This window comes from Salvelinus alpinus, chromosome 30 (assembly GCF_045679555.1).
Source record: "Salvelinus alpinus chromosome 30, SLU_Salpinus.1, whole genome shotgun sequence".
In the NCBI taxonomy this organism is placed as follows: Eukaryota; Metazoa; Chordata; class Actinopteri; order Salmoniformes; family Salmonidae; genus Salvelinus; species Salvelinus alpinus.
In genome coordinates this window covers 23,886,059-23,905,352 of record NC_092115.1, presented here as the reverse complement: position 1 = coordinate 23,905,352, position 19,294 = coordinate 23,886,059, and the positions used below count along the sequence as shown (strand labels likewise).

At 41.3% G+C, this 19,294-nt stretch overlaps 1 protein-coding gene across 1 annotated transcript in view; it reads left to right on the top strand.

Moving 5' to 3' along the window:
- brinp2 (bone morphogenetic protein/retinoic acid inducible neural-specific 2) overlaps nucleotides 1-19,294 on the top strand; it is a 129,026-nt gene that overhangs the window by 71,038 nt on the left and 38,694 nt on the right. Inside the window, exons 3-6 of the mRNA XM_071376931.1 lie at nucleotides 399-589; nucleotides 2,322-2,503; nucleotides 5,147-5,252; nucleotides 17,421-17,657. Coding sequence (XP_071233032.1) covers nucleotides 399-589; nucleotides 2,322-2,503; nucleotides 5,147-5,252; nucleotides 17,421-17,657 — 716 coding nt within the window. The remainder of the gene's footprint in view (nucleotides 1-398; nucleotides 590-2,321; nucleotides 2,504-5,146; nucleotides 5,253-17,420; nucleotides 17,658-19,294) is intronic.

The window sequence follows — 19,294 nt, the reverse complement described above, 5'->3', positions numbered from 1 at the left end:
TGTATGTTGTCATGTAAGTGAAAATGTATTTAATGTCTATGATAATCATACACAACTAATGTAACAGCTGGTTGTGACTATTGTAATCCTGACTTCAAATAATCTGCAAAATAAGTGTTGATGTGGAATATCAAGTTCTATTTTTCCCATTGGGACAATAGCATGTTATTGTCGCTGTTTTGTTATTTTTTGTTCTGAAGGAATACATACATATATTAATATTCAAATTGAATAATAGTTTTTATTTCAAATGTATGCACATCAAATGTATGCACATCATCTTCTATATCTTGATATTTGAATTCTCTCACATATGCAAGTATCAACCTATGAAATGACCCAATCACCATGAATCAGATTTTTCCAAATTTCCAAATTCTCCCATGGTTCACTTGCAGGGAATTCAGCCATTGGAAAGTAAACAGCTTGGCTACAGAGAAGAGGGACGTTTTTAAAGCCCCATTGCCACTGGCGCCGGAGTTTCTACGCAACCTGAGGCTGCTGGGTCGAAGGCCAAGTCTGCAGCAGATCCACGAGAACTTGATAAAGAAATATGGGACACACTTTTTGGTGTCTGCTACGCTAGGAGGTAAGCAGCTTCACATACACCGACTCAGTGGCACTTAGCTCTAGGCTATGTGGCTAAGGGATGTGTTTGCGCTTCGCAGTTTGTTCTCAAAATAGCTTCAGTGTAATGTCATCTCCTTAGATATTGATTATGTTGACTGCCTCAAAACAAGCCAAAGGTTACTCATATTTGGAACACTGTGCTCATGGTATTACTGGTGACAATGTCATATCGGTAATTTATGTCAACAGAAACTTTGTTTTTACTAACGTTATTCAACATAAGTTAACATTAAAGCAAGAATCCTTAGTTGCTACATCACTTTTTGGACTCATAAAGAGGTATATCCATTGTTAATGAAGAATATAACTTATAAATGCCCAATGAGCTTAGTTCAACTGTTATTCATAACCCAAAATACAAGCTTGTTTTACTCCAATGTTTGTAAACTACCTAAATGTAAACAAACACTGTATAGCCTCAAAACATGGTTAAAACTATACCTTTCATATTATGGATGTTCCTGCAACCATAGCTCTGTCTATGAATTTGAGTAGTTTTCCAGCACCATCCCTTAGCTTTTTAGCGAAACAGGGGCAGTTACATTTACATTTACATTTTAGTCATTTAGCAGACGCTCTTATCCAGAGCGACTTACAGTAGAGTGCATACATTTTATTAAATTTTTACATACTGAGACAAGGATATCCCTACCGGCCAAACCCTCCCTACCGGCCAAACCCTCCCTAACCCGGACGGCGCTATGCCAATTGTGCGTCGCCCCACGGATCTCCCGGTTGCGGCCGGCTGCGACAGAGCCTGGGCGCGAACCCAGCCCAGCCTGGGCGCGAACCCAGAGACTCTGGTGGCGCAGCTAGCACTGCGATGCAGTGCCCTAGACCAACTGCGCCACCCAGGAGGGTGGCGCAGTTAGAACGCTTTGTTATTATTTAAATTAAGGATTCTAGCTTCAATACATATTGTCAGTCATTCTCTGTTAGTATGGACAAAATCTGCTTGGTGTTGATTTGACAATCCATGATTGAGGTACTGCTGAATACATAAGGAAATTTCAATAGTTATAGTTTGAGATTGCATCTAAATAATTGATTGAACAGTCATGGTCCTGGTCTCAAAACATTTGCTGTGACATCAACCAGAATATTATGTCTGATGAGATGTTGGCACTAATTATGATGTCACTTAATGGTGGATTGATGAAGTGAAGCTACAGAGTCTAAATGACAAGAGAGATGAATGCAGTGGCAAAGCCATAGTGAGCTTTTGTAATCAATGGCTCAAATCAAAAGGGATGGGCCATACACTGCATGCAAATGAGATGATTGCAAATAGCAATGCACACATTCTTCTGCTGGGTACTGATGGTATCTCATAGCCTCAAGGTAGAAGAGAGCTACGCACACTGTCTGGTCTAGCAGAACCATGTGAATACTATGGTGTTACTTTGAAAAGTCTGGGGTTTCATACAAGACAGAGATAGACCTTTATAATCTGTCTGCAGTCTATGAACTTTTGTCTGAATACCTCTGTTAATTCCTCTCGTGAAGGATAATGTCACCCATTACTCTCAACAAGTATTACAAATGTATTGTCATTATGAGTGAGCAAGTTGTTCTAGTTGTTCCTTAGTATTAAGGACTGTGTGTATATTTGACTGAAGTTCCCTCTGGGGAAAAAAAGTCATTATATTCTTCTTTTCTTTTCTCTTCTCTTCTATTATTTCTTTCTACAGGAGAAGAATCGTTGACAATCTTCCTGGATAAGCAGAAGCTCAGTAAGAAATCGGAGGGACAGGGAAACAGCTCGGTGGTCTCCCTGGAAGTACTGCATCAGTTGGCTGCCTCTTATTTCACAGACCGCGAGAGCACCTTAAGAAGACTTCACCACCTACAGATAGCCACCTCCGCCATAAAGGTAAATCTACTGCTACTCTCAAGGACACTCAGTCATTGAAGCATCCAGTTTCTTTTTCAGAATATATTCGATTAGTTTGCTAGAGTATATCCAATTTGTCAGTGGGTTGTACATGGAAGTTGTATTTGGCCGGTTAGTTTTCATTTGAATGTGAAACAGAATGGTGGTAGGCTACTGAGACCTTTGGCATTGAGAAATCGTTCCGTGTGTCTGTAATACAATGCTCAACTCCAGTAAAAAAAGGTTGCATGGGTAATGTTTTGTTGCTTAGCAGCTAATTACTCAGCATACGTTTGAGTTCTACACACACACACACACACACACACACTTTAAAAGGCAGTATTCTCATCTGCATGCATCGAGTACTGATGTATCATGATGACAGGAGGCGAGTGGGTGGACAGGGTTGGCTTTCAACGTTTATTCAAATAACGTCTGTAAGATTTTCATTTCGGATAAAATAACTTTTTCTGAACATTTCAGACTTGATCGTGATTTTAGATACGTGCTTCCCAACATGTTGTGCTGTGGCTCTTAAAAAGCTTTTCAGATGTTATTTTACACCAAGGAGAAAGTGCCATACAGTCTGTACTGTAATGCATTGCAACTGGGGATTTTCCAATTTGCCAATTAGATTCAAATGGGGTATTTTGTGCTTTTAATGATCAGACTTTCCCTTATTTAGACAACATTCTGGTAAGCTAGTCATTCATATTGTACCTTAAATTGACAAATGGGTTACAGTATATGTTAGAGTATTTTAGAGTAAATACTTTCTGGGTATTTACCAGCACAGCTACATACCATTTGATCTCTGTTGTTCTCTGGTTTCCTCTAGAGGACAAATGTCCCATTTGACCTATGGTACACTTCACTGTCATCATGACCACATACAGTACAATGTCATTATTTGTTATGACAGTCCATTGTCCTCAGGATATTGCAAGTATGTTTGAGCTTAGACTACACCGAGAGCAAAATATAACGATAATGATAGCAATATGACATGATCCTAGTAACAGTCCTATAATGTATGCTCTAGCTTGATCTACTTTAAACTGCATTTAACTCAATCTACTTCAATAGCTCTGTTTGGAATGTAAGATTATTTGTCAAAGTCTATAGAGCTACCATTACCATTTTACAGAGTACTGGTACCATCATGTTTGTCAGAAAGTTTCACAATAGGCTGTACTAGTTATATGTATCCAAGCTAACTGGCAGACAGCAGAACCGTCTAAATAACATTATGAAGCACCAGGAATCAGTGTTTAAAACTATATGAAAGGATAGACAGTTTAACACTCACATTAAGAAGACTTCAGCCCTGCAGTGCTTCAAGACGAGAAGCTGCTGGTTACATTTTTGCAAAATTATCATCTCTAGTATGTGAGCCACCTGCTCCTCAATGCTCTGTCAACTCAGCTAATCATCCAGGAGAGAGTGGGATGTGCTTGACCTGTCTGTGTACGTGCCTTTAGGCTTTGTGGTTGCAATGAAACCTTTGGAGGAGGAATTAAATATATTGTCTTATGGTAATGCAGGGTGACCATGAAGTACTTCAATTTAGTCTGAATAAATTGCAGTCTTATAGTTGAAACAGATTCAACGGACACAACTGTAGTTGAAACATTCACAGACACCTTCACAGACACAACAGTAAGACGAATGCAGTATGGTCCACAATGCATAGAATGTATTGTTGCACTGACTTGGTATTGTTTGACAGGGGTCGATTGAAAAACAATATTTTACAATTAATAATTTGTAAAATGCCATATTAATTGAGTCTATTGTAGCTTACTGGCAGCATTTCTTTGACAATAAATACAATCTTACTCCTACATAACTGCAAGGGAGATTTAGAAGGAGATTTGCAAGGGAGGTTTATATTGATGGGTGAGATTTTATGAGGACAAAGTGACCACATCATTTGTAAAACATAATTTACTGGTCAGAATTGCTCAGCCAGAGGCATATCATTAGTATTATTGCTAGGTCTCCCATCATTAGCCTATACTCACAAACCAACATCTTTCACTATTGTGATCTTGTACATTCTTCTCATCCAATAACTAACTGCACTCTTAGAAAAAAATATGCTATCTAGAACCTAAAAGGGTTCATCGGCTGTCCCCATAGGAGAACCCTTTAAATAATTACTTTTGAGTTCCATGTAGAACCCTTTCCACAGAGGGTTCTATATGAAACCCAAAAGGGTTCTACCTGAAACCAAAAGGGTTCTCCTATGGGTACAGCTGAAGAACCCTTTCGGAACCTTTTTTTTGTAAAGTCTTATATGTACAGGATCTTGCTTTTTCACTGTTGCCTTTTTAATTTTTGAGCTCCGTACTACTGTATATTATTCATATATCATTCATATTTCAATGACAGGAGTTGCAGGGGCATCATTTCTTTTTTTCAGATTTCTCCTGGCTTTTGGCAAGATAGCATTTTTTGACAGATGTGACATCTGAAAAATAGTACAGATGATGGTTCTCTGACTATCGTTTCAGATGATTGCAGAAGTATTTTGGTATGGTTAGAAACCGCCCGTACTGTTTACTTTACTGCCAGAAACGGGAACAAACAGGTGCATGATTCACCAGTAATAATGCATTAAAATATCTCCTTGTTTCCTAGGTAACAGAAACTAGGACTGGGCCACTTGGATGCAGTAACTATGACAGCCTTGATTCTGTTAGCTCTGTCTTGGTACACAGTCCTGAAAATAAAATACATCTAAAAGGTAAGCTATTTTACTCCTTTCTCAAAATGGTTGGACTGTGTTCTACTATATTTGTGTATAATCATAGAAATAGAATGAATAAAACTGTCTTGGAAGCTCTAACCCTGGCAATTTGATTGGTAAGAGCTGTTCTTTGGCCCGAGGCAAAGCCAAGGGCTGGGAAACAGCTCTTAGGAGGGAGTTATCACATGATAATCCATGGGTTCGAGGGCATTATTGCTTTTATAAAACGGTTGCCAACATATATATATAACAAAAAAGATTAACGACATTTTACAAAAATGAGTAAATTTGTTTTTTATACATCCTTCCACTAGACAATATAGTCCGGGTAAAAGTCAGTTGTTAGTTCTGAGGTTCTGAAGTTGCTAACCAATGAGGCTGGTCGTTACTTCTATTCTTATGTTTTTGACCCAGTTGTTCATTCTATTAATTCCACAATAATAGAATGAAATACATGCCAACAAATCATTGGCATGTAGCTAGCTAACAGAGGTTCAATGATTACAAGATAGTCAAGAACTTTAATAAATTATTTATAAATAGGCAACAACCAGCTAGCTGATTGTCGAGTCAATAAGATAGTTATGGAGGATAGCTAGGCTAACATTACTTCTCTTTTGCTAGGTAGTTAGCCAACTACAGCTAAACACAATCACATCAAGCAGCTGAAATAACAGCAAAGTATGTGCATTTTCATTTGTTTTACCTTTGTTTCTATTGCCAATTCTTTGGATATATCCATTATAATGATCCTGATAAATGAATTCACCTGGATCAGAGAAGCTGTCAGTCACGTTCATATGCAGAGCACGGAGGAGATCGCAAAAAAAAAATGCAACATGTTGCGCAGGTCGGATAGGCACGCAGCGAGGCTTATATTAACCCTGCTGTACCAAACCAAATGCTAGGCTAGTAGAATGGGGAAATAATTCTCTAGACACTTTTTTCCATTAAGTTTATAAATTGACTGGCTGGGCTATGGGACAGTGGATGTGCATTGATAAATCTAATGGAACTGATACAGGCATTACCCGTGGAATGCGGGAATTGTGGTGCTCTAACTCCCTGCTATCACCGTCTAGGATCCAAACAACCAGTTTTATAAAATGCAGTAATTTCCATGGTATTTTGGAATGTTCTATCAACTGATGCTGGATTGCCATGGTAATGTAGAATGTTCATTCAAATGATGCTAAATGATGTGGCTCATGCAATGGAATGTATTTTTTGTAATGTCCGTTGAGTTGACTCAACAAATCACAGCACAGATTTAATGGTACATGTTCTGCTTTTACTTAGGGTGTGTTCGTAAATTCAATCTGGAGTGCCAGAGTGTTATTCAGAGCGTGTTTCTCTCTCGTAGCGTTCAGAGCGCACACTGGACGCTCTGGCCGAGGAGTAGGGTTGCGTTCTGACCTCTCAACGGGAGTCAAGCACCCAAGCTAACTGGCTAACGTTGGATAGCTTGCTAGTTACTTCCAGACACAAAAGAGAGAACACCTCACTTTGACCATTTTACTCGCCCTTAATGGTGCACAACTCCAGGATTTGTGGAGTCGACTCCGATTCCTGTGGTTAGAGTCGTAGGAGTCGACTCTTGCTCGACTCCCAAAACACGCTGAAATGGATGCGCACACACGTAGACACCACCTCATTATTGCAGAGTCCTACTAGAAAGACTACATTTGCGTTCTAGGGGACAGGCATGAGCATGGTGCTGCCCATTTGCTCACCAATTTAGCCTATAAAAGGCCTTTTTGTTTGAATTTAGAAGGTAATGTGTAGGTACTACAATATTTCAGTGATATTTCTGCTGTGTGCAGCCTTGACTGATCCCATGGGATGATGCGGCGCACTCAACGCTGATAAGCCTATTCTTTGCCATGTTGTAGCCCTATTCGGACGGGAATTACTAGAGATGTTGGTTTTGTAATTATTATCCAAGCATGTGCATTATTCCAGGGGATGATTCACACAGGATTCGTTTTTCAAAACTGCCCCCTGTAATTCCAATTTTTTTCAAATTTAATTGACTCTTACGAGGTTTTAATTTGAGGTTTTAATTGGAGGTTTTCATTGTAGGTGTGAAGATATCTCAACGTCATGTATAGACGATAATAGGCTAGCTACACTGTAACTCATGCTTGGCTGCCAAATGTATAGGTCTACCTATAATTTAAACATTCATGAAGTGTGATTATAATCATTATTTTAATGATCCATGGTAGACGTCCTTCCTAATAATAACGCCCCAACATCCTGCTGATTTGAGCTGCTGAACCGTATTTGCACCTGACTATGTTTATGGATGAGAAAGTGAACAGGGTCTCCAACCCTGTTCGTGGATAGCTACCATCCTGTAGGTTTTCATTCCAACCCTAATCTACCGCGTCTGAATCAGCAGCCTCCATTGGCTGGTTAATGAACTGAATCAGGTTAGTTACAACTGGGGTTGGAGCAAAAACCTATGAGAAAGTATCTCTCCAAGAACAGGGTTGGAATGCCCTGACCTAGGACACCAACAGTCAGCCAGGTTTTCATCAAATAACCTATAGGCACAATACTTTTATTGCACATTTAGGCCTAATTAAACTGATGCATTCGGCGATGTTCAACTTCAATTCACTGGCACTATGAAGAATAGCTTAACCATACTAATTGATAGCTTAATATATACTTTAATATACTTTTAGGGAATTTACGAGGCATTGCTAGACAAGATATTACTAGATACAGATTACCAAGCATAGCGGTTTCACTCGCTGGCTCGCCTGCTCCTCTTTCTCTTTGCTATGAAAGACGCTAGTATGTGTTTGGTCTTCGGTCTGTTGCATGTAGAAAAAGCTCAGCCTACTCATTGGTAGCCCCTACTTTAGGCTAGTGAACTTCCGTTAGACATCGCAAGCCAAGAAATTGAAAAATACAGCATTAAGATAGCCTATAGCCTACATCTTTTGATTACAGATGCACGGTTCGTACAGTCTGCCTAACTGTCTGCCTGCCTGCATAACTTCCTGGCTATGCACATCCCATCCCATCTCTCTCTCCCTCGCTAGCTCACACTTTCTTTACTGTGAGAAATACGATAGTTTGTGTTCTCGAAGTAGACTACTGCAAATAGTTTCCTCTGTTGCAAAAATACTGAATCTTAGGAGTCGATTCCTTGCGGAATCGAAGCTTGACACCCAGAAATAATGAGTCGACACCGGGAGTCGACGGGCAAGGAGTCGATTAATCGATTATTTTTGAGTCGACTCCCCTCCACTACTTTTACTCTAGGTTGAAGATGGGAAGGTTAAGACAACTTAATAATTCCATGAGGAAGTGTTCGAAAAAAATGGAACCAGCACCGTTGCTGATTATACAGGATTAGCATTGAAAACATGGCCAACGGTCCGGAAATCCAGTAATGAAGTGGCTGTAGATTATGTTCAAAACACCTAAAATAAATGAATAGAATGACAGTAAAGCAGTTATGCTACAGCATGTGTTCGCTGAGTAGTAATCTGAAATTCACTTTGATGGTGAACTTTTTGTGCTGCAACCATTCACTCCCAGTCATTACGAATACGGAAGCTGGTCTCAAAGACTAATGTGATATTAGAATCCTCTTATCTTAACCTGTATATTTTTATCCTAGCTTTTACTTCCTGGCATGAGTGCACTCAAAATGGCTGCCAGTCCACCCATTATGCCATCATTGACTTGAATGAAGACGCCCTTTCTGTTCATTATATTTTTATGTGTATAATATACTCAGTATGTTCCTTGCACTTCATCTCATTTTATGGTACAGTGTGTTTATGCTGTAAGACAAATGACTTGGAATCCACAAAAATACTTTTTTTTTGCCAAGAAGAGAAAATTATTTAAGTTTCAAATGATCATAACTCTTCAACGGGATGTAAGTGATTATTTAGGTGGATAACCTTTATTGCAAACAGTACACTCTCCAGGCAAAGGCTTTGTATTCACCCTTGTGTTATTCACTGTTCTTTCCAGCTCTGATCTATACAACCAATGCCCTATGATTTAGATAGGTGTAGATCAGTGCTTCAAAGCTAGCAGTGGACTCTCATTATTCACTCCTCAAGACTATTCAAGAAATTCATTCAGACTCCTGCATGATCAAATCTCAGATCATAAATCATATCTGTGAAGCAAGGTTTTTACATCCTTGTGTTTGGGATTTTTTGGTTATGGATTCATCCATCTACTTTGGACTAGTGCTTTAACGCGGTCCCGGGTATTCCATACACGGTGCACTACTTTTGACCAGAGGGCCAAAGGTAGTGCACTATAATAGGGAATAGGGTGCCATTTGGGATTCAGCCTTTGAGTGCTGCTTCCATAACCTGAAGAAGCCCTCAGGAGCCCTGGCTCCCAGCAAGTCCAACCAGCAGGTCCATCATGGCTGCACCGGTCCAGAAGGAGAGGCTAGACAATAGATGATTGGGCAAAGATCAGACATAATGAGGCCCAGATGGCCAGGACACAGTCCAAGGATGAAGGAACAGCATCTCACTAGCCAAGCTGGGATTCCCATGGACACCACAGGGATAGCTAGCAACAACGAATGGTTTAAAGAACATGTTTTTTTTATTTTTTTTATTTAACCTTTATTTAACTAGGCAAGTCAGTTAAGAACAAATTCTTATTTACAATGACGGCCTACGAAAAGGCAAAAGACCTCCTGCGGGGACGGGGGCTGAGATAAAAAATAAAAATAACATAAAAGTATAGGACAAAACACACATCACGACAAGAGAGACAACACAACACTACATAAAGACAGACCTAAGACAACAACATAGCAAGGCAGCAAGACATGACAACACAACATGGTAGCTACACAACATGACAACAACATGGTAGCAGCACAAAACATGGCACAAACATTATTGGGCACAGACAACAGCACAAAGGCAAGAAGGTAGAGACAACAATACATCACGCAAAGCAGCCACAACTGTCAATAAGAGTGTCTATGATTGAGTCTTTGAATGGAGAGATTGAGATAAAACTGTCCAGTTTGAGTGTTTGTTGCAGCTCGTTCCAGTCGCTAACTGCAGCGAACTGAAAAGACGAGCGACCCAGGGATGTGTGTGCTTTGGGGACCTTTAACAGAATGTGACTGGCAGAACGGGTGTTGTATGTGGAGGATGAGGGCTGCAGTAGATATCTCAGATAGGGGGGAGTGAGGCCTAAGAGGGTTTTATAAATAAGCATCAACCAGTGGGTCTTGCGACGGGAATACAGAGATGACCAGTTTACAGAGGAGTATAGAGTGCAGTGATGTGTCCTATAAGGAGCATTGGTGGCAAATCTGATGGCCGAATGGTAAAGAACATCTAGCCGCTCGAGAGCACCCTTACCTGCTGATCTATAAATTATGTCTCCGTATTCTAGCATGGGTAGGATGGTCATCTGAATCAGGGTTAGTTTGGCAGCTGGGGTGAAAGAGGAGTGATTACGATAGAGCAAACCAAGTCTAGATTTAACTTTAGCCTGCAGCTTTGATATGTGCTGAGAGAAGGACAGTGTACTGTCTAGCCAAACTCCCAAGTACTTGTATGAGGTGACTACCTCAAGCACTAAACCCTCAGAGGTATTAATCACACCTGTGGGGAGAGGGGCATTCTTCTTACCAAACCACATTACCTTTGTTTTGGAGGTGTTCAGAACAAGGTTACGGGTAAAGAAAGCTTGTTGGACACTTAAGAAAGCTTTGTTGTAGAGCATTTAACACAAAATCCGGGGAGGGGCCAGACTGTATCATCTGCATATAAATGTATGAGAGAGCTTCCTACTGCCTGAGCTATGTTGTTGATGTAAATTGAGAAGAGCGTGGGGCCTAGGATTGAGCCTTGGGGTACTGAAACAGCAGATTTTCGGACTTTATACACTGCACTCTTGGAGAGAGGTAGTTAGCAAACCAGGCCAAAGACCCCTCAGAGACACCAATATTCCTTAGCCGGCCCACAAGAATGGAATGGTCTACCGTGTCAAAAGCTTTGGCCAAGTCAATAAAAATAGCATCACAACATTGCTTAGAATCAAGGGCAATGGTGACATCATTGAGGACCTTTAAGGTTGCACTGACACATACATAACCTGAGCGGAAACCAGATTGCATATTTTATTTTTATTTTTTATTTCACCTTTATTTAACCAAGTAAGCTAGTTGAGAACAAGTTCTTATTTACAACTGCGACCTGGCCAAGATAAAGCAAAGCAGTGCAACACAAACAACAACACAGAGTTACACATGGAATAAACAAGCGTACAGTCAATAACACAATAGAAAAAAGAAAGTCTATATACAGTGTGTGCAAATGGCGTGAGGAGGTAGGCAATAAATAGGCCATAGTAGTGAGGTAATTATAATTTAGCAGTGATAAATGGATAATGGAGTGATAAATTAGCAGATGATGATGTGCAAGTAGAGATACTGGTGTGCAAAAGAGCAGAAAAGTAAAGAAAAACAATATAGGGTTGAGGTAAGTAGATTGGGTGGGCTATTTACAGATGGACTATGTACAGCTGCAGCGATCGGTTAGCTGCTCAGATAGCTGATGTTTAAAGTTAGTGAGGGAAATATAAATCTCCAGCTTCAGCAATTTTTGCAGTTCGTTCCAGTCATTGGCAGCATAGAACTGGAAGGAAAGGCGGCCAAAGGAGGTGTTGGCTTTGGGGATGACCCGTGCGATATACCTGCTGGAGCGCGTGCTACGGGTGGGTGTTGTTATCGTGACCAGTGAGCTGAGATAAGGCGGAGCTTAACCTAGCATAGACTTATAGATGACCTGGAGCCAGTGGGTCTGGCGACGAATATGTAGCGAGGGCCAGCTGACTAGAGCATACAGGTCGCTGTGGTGGGTGGTATAAAGGGCTTTGGTGACAAAACGGATGGCACTGTGATAGACTGCATCCAGTTTGCTGAGTAGAGTATTGGAAGCTATTTTGTAGATGACATCGCCGAAGTCGGGGATTGGTAGGATAGTCAGTTTTACAAGGGTAAGTTTGGCGGCGTGAGTGAAGGAGGCTTTGTTTGCGAAATAGAAAGCCAATTCTAGATTTGATTTTGGATTGGAGATGTTTAATATGAGTCTGGAAGGAGAGTATAGTCTAGCCAGCCACCTAGATATGTGTAGTTGTCCACATATTCTAGGTCAGAACTGTCCAGGGTAGTGATGCTTGTCGGGCGGGCGGGTGCGGGCAGCGAACGGTTGAAAAGCATGCATTTGGTTTTACTGCGGTTTAAGAGCACTTGGAGGCCACAGAAGGAGTGTTGTATGGCATTGAAGCTTGTTTGGAGGTTAGTTAACACAGTGTCCGAAGAAGGGCCAGATGTATACAGAATGGTGTCGTCTGCGTAGAGGTCGATCACCCGCAGCAAGAGCGACATCATTGATATATACAGAGAAAAGAGTCAGCCCAAGAATTGAACCCTGCGGCACCCCCATAGAGACTGCCAGAGGTCCGGACAACAGGCCTTCCGATTTGACACACTGAACTCTGTCTGCGAGGTAGTTGATGAACCAGGCGAGGCAATCATTTGAGAAACCAAGTCTATTGAGTCTGCCGATAAGAATACGATGATTGACAGAGTCGAAAGCCTTGGCCAGGTCGATGAAGACGGCTGCACAGTACTGTCTTTTATCGATGGCGGTTATGATATCATTTAGTACCTTGAGCGTGGCTGAGTTGCACCCGTGACCAGCTCGGAAACCGGATTGCACAGCAGAGAAGGTACGGTGGGATTGGAAATGGTCATAGTGATCTGTTTATTAACTTGGCTTTCGAAGACTTTAGAGAGGCAGGGCAGGATGGATATAGGTCTAGAACAGTTTGGGTCTAGAGTGTCACCCCCATTGAAGAGGGGGATGACCGTGGTAGCTTTCCAATCTTTAGGGATCTCGGACGATACGAAAGAGAATTTGAACAGACTGGTAATAGGGGTTGCAACAATGAAGAGGGGGAAGACCGCGGTAGCTTTCCAATCTTTAGGGATCTCGGACGATACGAAAGAGAAGTTGAACAGACTGGTAATAGGTGTTGCAACGATGGCGGATTTGTAGCGGGGCAGGGGGAAATGAGGGAGAAGCATCGGGGATAGTCGCATTAAAAGCGGTGGGAGATGAAGAAATGTTGGACGGGCAAGGAGGCATGGCTGAGTCAAATAGGAATCCTGACTTAAGGAAGTGGTGATTAAAGAGCTCAGCCATGTGCTTCTTGTCAGTAACAACCACATCATCAACTTTAAGGGACATGGGCAGCTGTGAGGAGGAGGGTTTATTCTCCAGGTCTTTAACCGTTTTCCAGAACTTCTTGGGGTTAGACCCACAGAGAGAGAATGCTCCTTAAAGTAACTAACTTTGGCCTTCCGGATAGCCTGAGTGCACTTATTTCTCATTTGCCTGAATGAGAGCCAGTCAGCCAAATGCAATTCTTGAGGTGGAGTAACTCTGCAAGATCACGGTCGAACCAGGGGCTGAACCTGTTTTTAATTCTAATTTTCTTTATGGGGGTGTGTTTGTTAACAATACCACTGAAAATATCAAAAAAAGAAGGTCCAAGAATTTTCGACAGAGGGGATCAAGCTGATTCTATACCATTTTACAGAGGCCAGTTCATGAAGGAAGGCTTGCTCATTAAAGTTTTTTAGAAAGCGTCTATGACAAATCAGGAAAGGTCGTTTCACTGAGCAGCCATTACGAACATCTGATAGGCCAAAATGGAAACCTGGGTAAAGCTTGGGTTAGGTGGAGACTGAGAGTAGTAGAATATCACACAATAAAGTTATCTGTGGCTTAATGTTCTATTGATAGAAAATATAATGAAGAGAAACTATTATGAATACTTTTTTTTACAATCCAGTTATTTTCAGCTAATTAAAAATACCATAAAACCACTGGATATTGGTCAATATAACCACAGACGATGCAATCTCTATTGCACTCCAGACTGCCCTTTCACACCTGGACTAAAGGAACACCAATGTGAGAATGCTATTCATTGACTACAGCTCAGCGTTCAACACCATAGTGCCCTCAATGCCCATCACTAAGCTAAGGACCCTGGGACTAAACACCTCCCTCTGCAACTGGATCCTGGACTTCCTGACGGGCCGCCCCCCAGGTGGGAAGGGTAGGTAACAACACATCCGCCACGCTGATCCTCAACACGGGTGCCCCTCAGGGGTGCGTGCTCAGTCCCCTCCTGTACTCCCTGTTCACTCATGACTGCACGGCCAGGCAAGACTCCAACATCATCATTAAGTTTGCTGATGACACAACAGTGGTAGGCCTGATCACAGACAACAATGAGACAGCCTATAGGGAGGAGGCTAGAGACCTGACCGTGTGGTGCCAGGACAACAACCTCTCAATGTGATCAAGAGAAAGGAGATGATTGTGGATTACAGGAAAAGCACGCCCCCATTCTCATCGACGGGGCTGTAGTGGAACAGGTTGAGAGCTTCAAGTTCCTTGGCGTCCACATCACCAACAAACTAACATGGTCCAAGCACACCAAGACAGTCGTGAAGAGGGCACGACAAAATCTATTCCCTCTCAGGAGACTGAAAAGATTTGGCATGGGTCCTCAGATCCTCAAAAGATTTTACAGCTGCACCATTGAGAGCATCCTGACGGTTGCATCACTGCCTGGTATGGCAACTGCTCTGCCTCCGACTGCAATGCACTACAGAGGGTAGTGCGTACGGCCCAGTACATCACCGGGGCCAAGCTTCCTGCCATCCAGGACCTCTATACCAGGCGGTGTCAGAGACTCCAGAGACTCCAGCCACCCTAGTCATAGACTGCTCTCTCTGCTACCGCACGGCAAGCGTTACCGGAGCGCCAAGTCTAGGTCCAAGAGGCTTCTAAGCAGCTTCTACCCCCATGCCATAAGACTCCTGAACATCTAATCAAATGGCTACCCAGACTATTTGCTTCCCCCCCCCCCCCCCCCACGCTGTTGCTACTCTCTTATTATCGATGCATAGACACTTTAATAACTCTACCTACATGTACATATTACCTCAATTACCTCGACACTGACGCACCCGCACATTGACTCTGTACCGGTACCCCCTGTATATAGCTCTGCTGTTGTTATTTATTGCTGCTCTTTAAATATTTGTTATTCTTATCTCTTACTTTTTTTTAGGTATTTTCTTAAAACTGCATTGTTGGTTAAGGACTTGTAAGTAAAAATTTCACCTGTTGTACTCGGCGCATGTGACATATAACATTTGATTTGATTTGAATATAATACAATGAATCTAAATGGGGTGGTCTACAATCCGAAAGGTGTCTTACAGCACTAGTAAAATCCTTAAGGATAATAACCCTATTCAAATAGGCCTACGTGTGAAGTTCAAGTAGATAAACATTGTAGTAGGGTTACTAGAAAACAAACAAGAACAGTTAATCCCATTTCAGTACATCTATTATTATTTGCAACTCAAAGTCCATGCGGTCTATAATAATATTAAATGGCAGAGGTTAATGCCAGTCTAATAAATGTTATATTTTCCAATTCTTTAAAAGCAGGCTGTAGGGTTGTCTGCAGACAAGCATTTCAGCGAACACTAATTTGCTTCGAACACCCACGACAGGAATGTCACCACAAGTCAAAGGTGAAACCAACACAAAGTACAGTGTGAGGAGAGGAATGAGCCCTGAGCATTATTTTCTTTCAGCCATCACCAATTATAAACACAGCTTTTGCCAATTTCTAGCGCCTTCTTCAGGTTTGACATTTAAATTGTCAACCCACTTAATACTGCCGTCTCCTGAAGGAAGCTCCCTGCTGACAGAGACCCGGTAACTACTGAGAGGTGGTTGGAAATCTGTAACATTATATGAGCTCTTTTTTTAAATAGAGAGAGAGAGTGTGTGTGTCTTGGTGTGTGTGTGTGTGTGTGTGTGTGTGTGTGTGTGTGTGTGTGTGTGTGTGTGTGTGTGTGTGTGTGTGTGTGTGTGTGTGTGTGTGTGTGTGTGTGTGTGTGTGTGTGTGTGTGTGTGTGTGGTGTGTGTGCTTGGTGTGTGTGTGTGTGCGTGCACATGTTTCATTATATTCTTCTAATGTGTAGAAGTTTATTTTGCAAAAAAGTCTCTGAAGTCCCCACAAGAGATCAGACATTAGCACAGGAAGATAAATAATATATGGGAAAGTGTTGTTCTTGACAACTGAAGCTTGCAATTCCAAAGAAAAGTACTACTTGCACTGTCTCCAAAAAGAGGCAGAGATGGAGGGTCTGGGGAGCAGTCTGTTATTTAGCTGTCTCCCAAATTAAAGCCATCTCTGCCAGCTAGCTCTCCTATTGGCTCACAGAACCTGACAGCCGCCAAGGCAGGGAAGGAAGACTGTGACTAATTGTGTCTGCTCTCCACAATCCAGAAAGTAAATACCAAGGAACACACATAAATATTCATAATAAGGCATACGGATTGACTCCCGCTCTTGAAAAATGTCCAAAGTGGTGCAACTGACAGGGAGCCTTTGTCAAAGGATAACATGATCATTAGATTCCAAACACCTACAGCTTCTGACTAAACAAATACTTTGAGGGAGAAAAAGCACACAATTGAATGCATATTATTGAACTCTCTGCAATAATATGAATATGTATTGATCATGTATATTTTAAACACTACAAAAATATAATGGGTTTTCAAATTGCTTGTGATTTTATGGTGTCCTTATCCACATTACATATCACCTATTTTAGGTGCATCTATAACAATTGTAGGAGATTTGTGCAGGTGTAGATCCATAGGGGGGGGCATGTTCTGATGGGTGGCATTGTTTTATAGAACTGTTCCATCAAAAGGTTGGTTGCGTCTCAAATAGCACCCTATTTCCTAAGTAGTGTAGTATCGTAAGTGCATAGTTCCATAACCTTGATCACATACACTCTGGATTTTGTTTTGCAGTCTCTGCCATAATCTCCAAGGCCCAATTACTAGCAACCAGGTTCCCTTGTCTTACTGTGGCTAAACTAACCCAATTACAGTCATTCCCATCTAATTTTTAGACTTACGCTCTCGCTATGGAGGCTCTTTGAGGGATAAACGTGACATATATATCTTGATGCCACTAAAATATAATATTGCATAAATGACAAGATTCTATAATATTCTCCTCTGTACTCAGGTTTACAGGATGTCCTTCCAGAATTCCTCCGGAACCGTTTTGTGGAGGCTGCTCTCAGCTACGTGGCATGCAACTCTGAGGGGGAGCTTTTGTGTCGTAACAATGACTGCTGGTGCCGCTGCTCTGCCAAGTTCCCTGATTGTAACTGCCCCTTGGCTGATATCAAAGTCATGGAGGAAAATCTGCACAAAAGCAAGGAATCCTGGACCAACTTCAACACTGAATTCATGGAATCAGGTGGGCTATTTGTTTGTTATTTGTTATTCATTTCCGTCAAGCTGTATTTGAAAGCTATTGGGAGGAGCAGGACACAGGTGTGCTATAAAATGCGCAAGATCAATAAAAAAAAACTAACCAGTTTTCCCAAAATGGCTACAACCATTTTGCTCAATATCAAACAGCTAGCTAATGCCGTGAATATGTACAACTAGATGTACTGGTGCCTCTCAGGCAGTTCAAGTTATTGATTGGGGACAACTTTACTGAAAAATGTGATCGTTTCTCTTGAGTGTGTTTGTAATCTTGTATAGTTGTATTTGTAAATTGTGAATATGCAGGGCTCCCATGAAAAAGAGACATTGGTCTCAATGGGACTTAAATGTAAAAAAGAAAAACAGAAGAAGAAAAAAAAGTGTAGTTTGACATTGGAGGCAGGTAGTGTTCCCCATTGCAATGTTTTCTCTAATGTCTATCTGCGAGAGGGCTTCTCTCCATCTGTTGGATTCTGTGTGATATAGAAAGTGCATACTGAGTGATGTTTTGAAAGCACAGGCATGCTCCCTTAATTCCCTGAACATCATTTTGACAATACCTGACTTAGCAATATCAGAGCACCTCTCGCATTAAATTGTTATAAGATGCTGCGTTGTTGACAGGCTACTGAAAGGAGGAATAAGTTCCTCATAATTGCAGCACATTCTTGTTCTGCTGACATTGTTTTTGTCTGAAGCCTAACTTAAGCAATTTGTCATGAAAATGAGCACATTGCCCCTTTCATTCTTTTAGATGGTTGAGTGTCAAAATAAGTAATGCGCAAAAAATATCATAAAAGGCACATGCACACACACACACACTCAAACACCTTAACCCAAGCTGAAAATGTATGATGTACAATACAGAGGGAGGAAGTGATCTAAGCACTAAGCATTTTTAATGGGGCAAAGTGTTTGTCTTTTCATGGCTCTCCACTTGCCACAGAGAGCAAAGCATCCAAGGCTCAGTGCGGCTGGTTAGAGTCTGGATGCGAGGTTGAGCTGCAGCAGTTCTAGTGAGATTAGTTGATAAATAATGTGACGAGGAAAAACTTGAAATTGGTGGGAAGTGCTGGCACATCAAGTATTTCGCCCAGCCAAGGAATGATCCAAACAGAGAGATAAATCCTGTCTCCGTCTCCAAAGCACCCCCAAATATCTTTAACTGTAGGCCTTCACTCATCAAAATGCATGTGGGTCTTTCTATAAACTAGCATAACAGTGAGGATTTCCTACACTGGACAACTTGTTACAGATGTCATTGACAATAATCTGCAAAAATGTTTAATGTCATTACATTAAGATATAAGGGACGATAATGGCTACATTCAATAAAATTCATGAGTTGGTTTAAAACCTATGTTTAACCCTTTATCATGGTTGGTGTCTTGATGGATTTGTCCAAAATCATGTGACATAAAACATGACTTTTCTGTCCTTGTATTTATGGCTGTGTAAGTTGTCGTTATATCATATATGTGACACGTATGTCGCATGTCACTACTTCACAGGAGAGCCATTTGAACGTTTCTTGACAGAAATGCCTTCTGGAACATTTGAACTTTCATGTGCCTTAATAACAAACGTAATGCCATCTGTAAATACGAATAAAATTGTTCAATT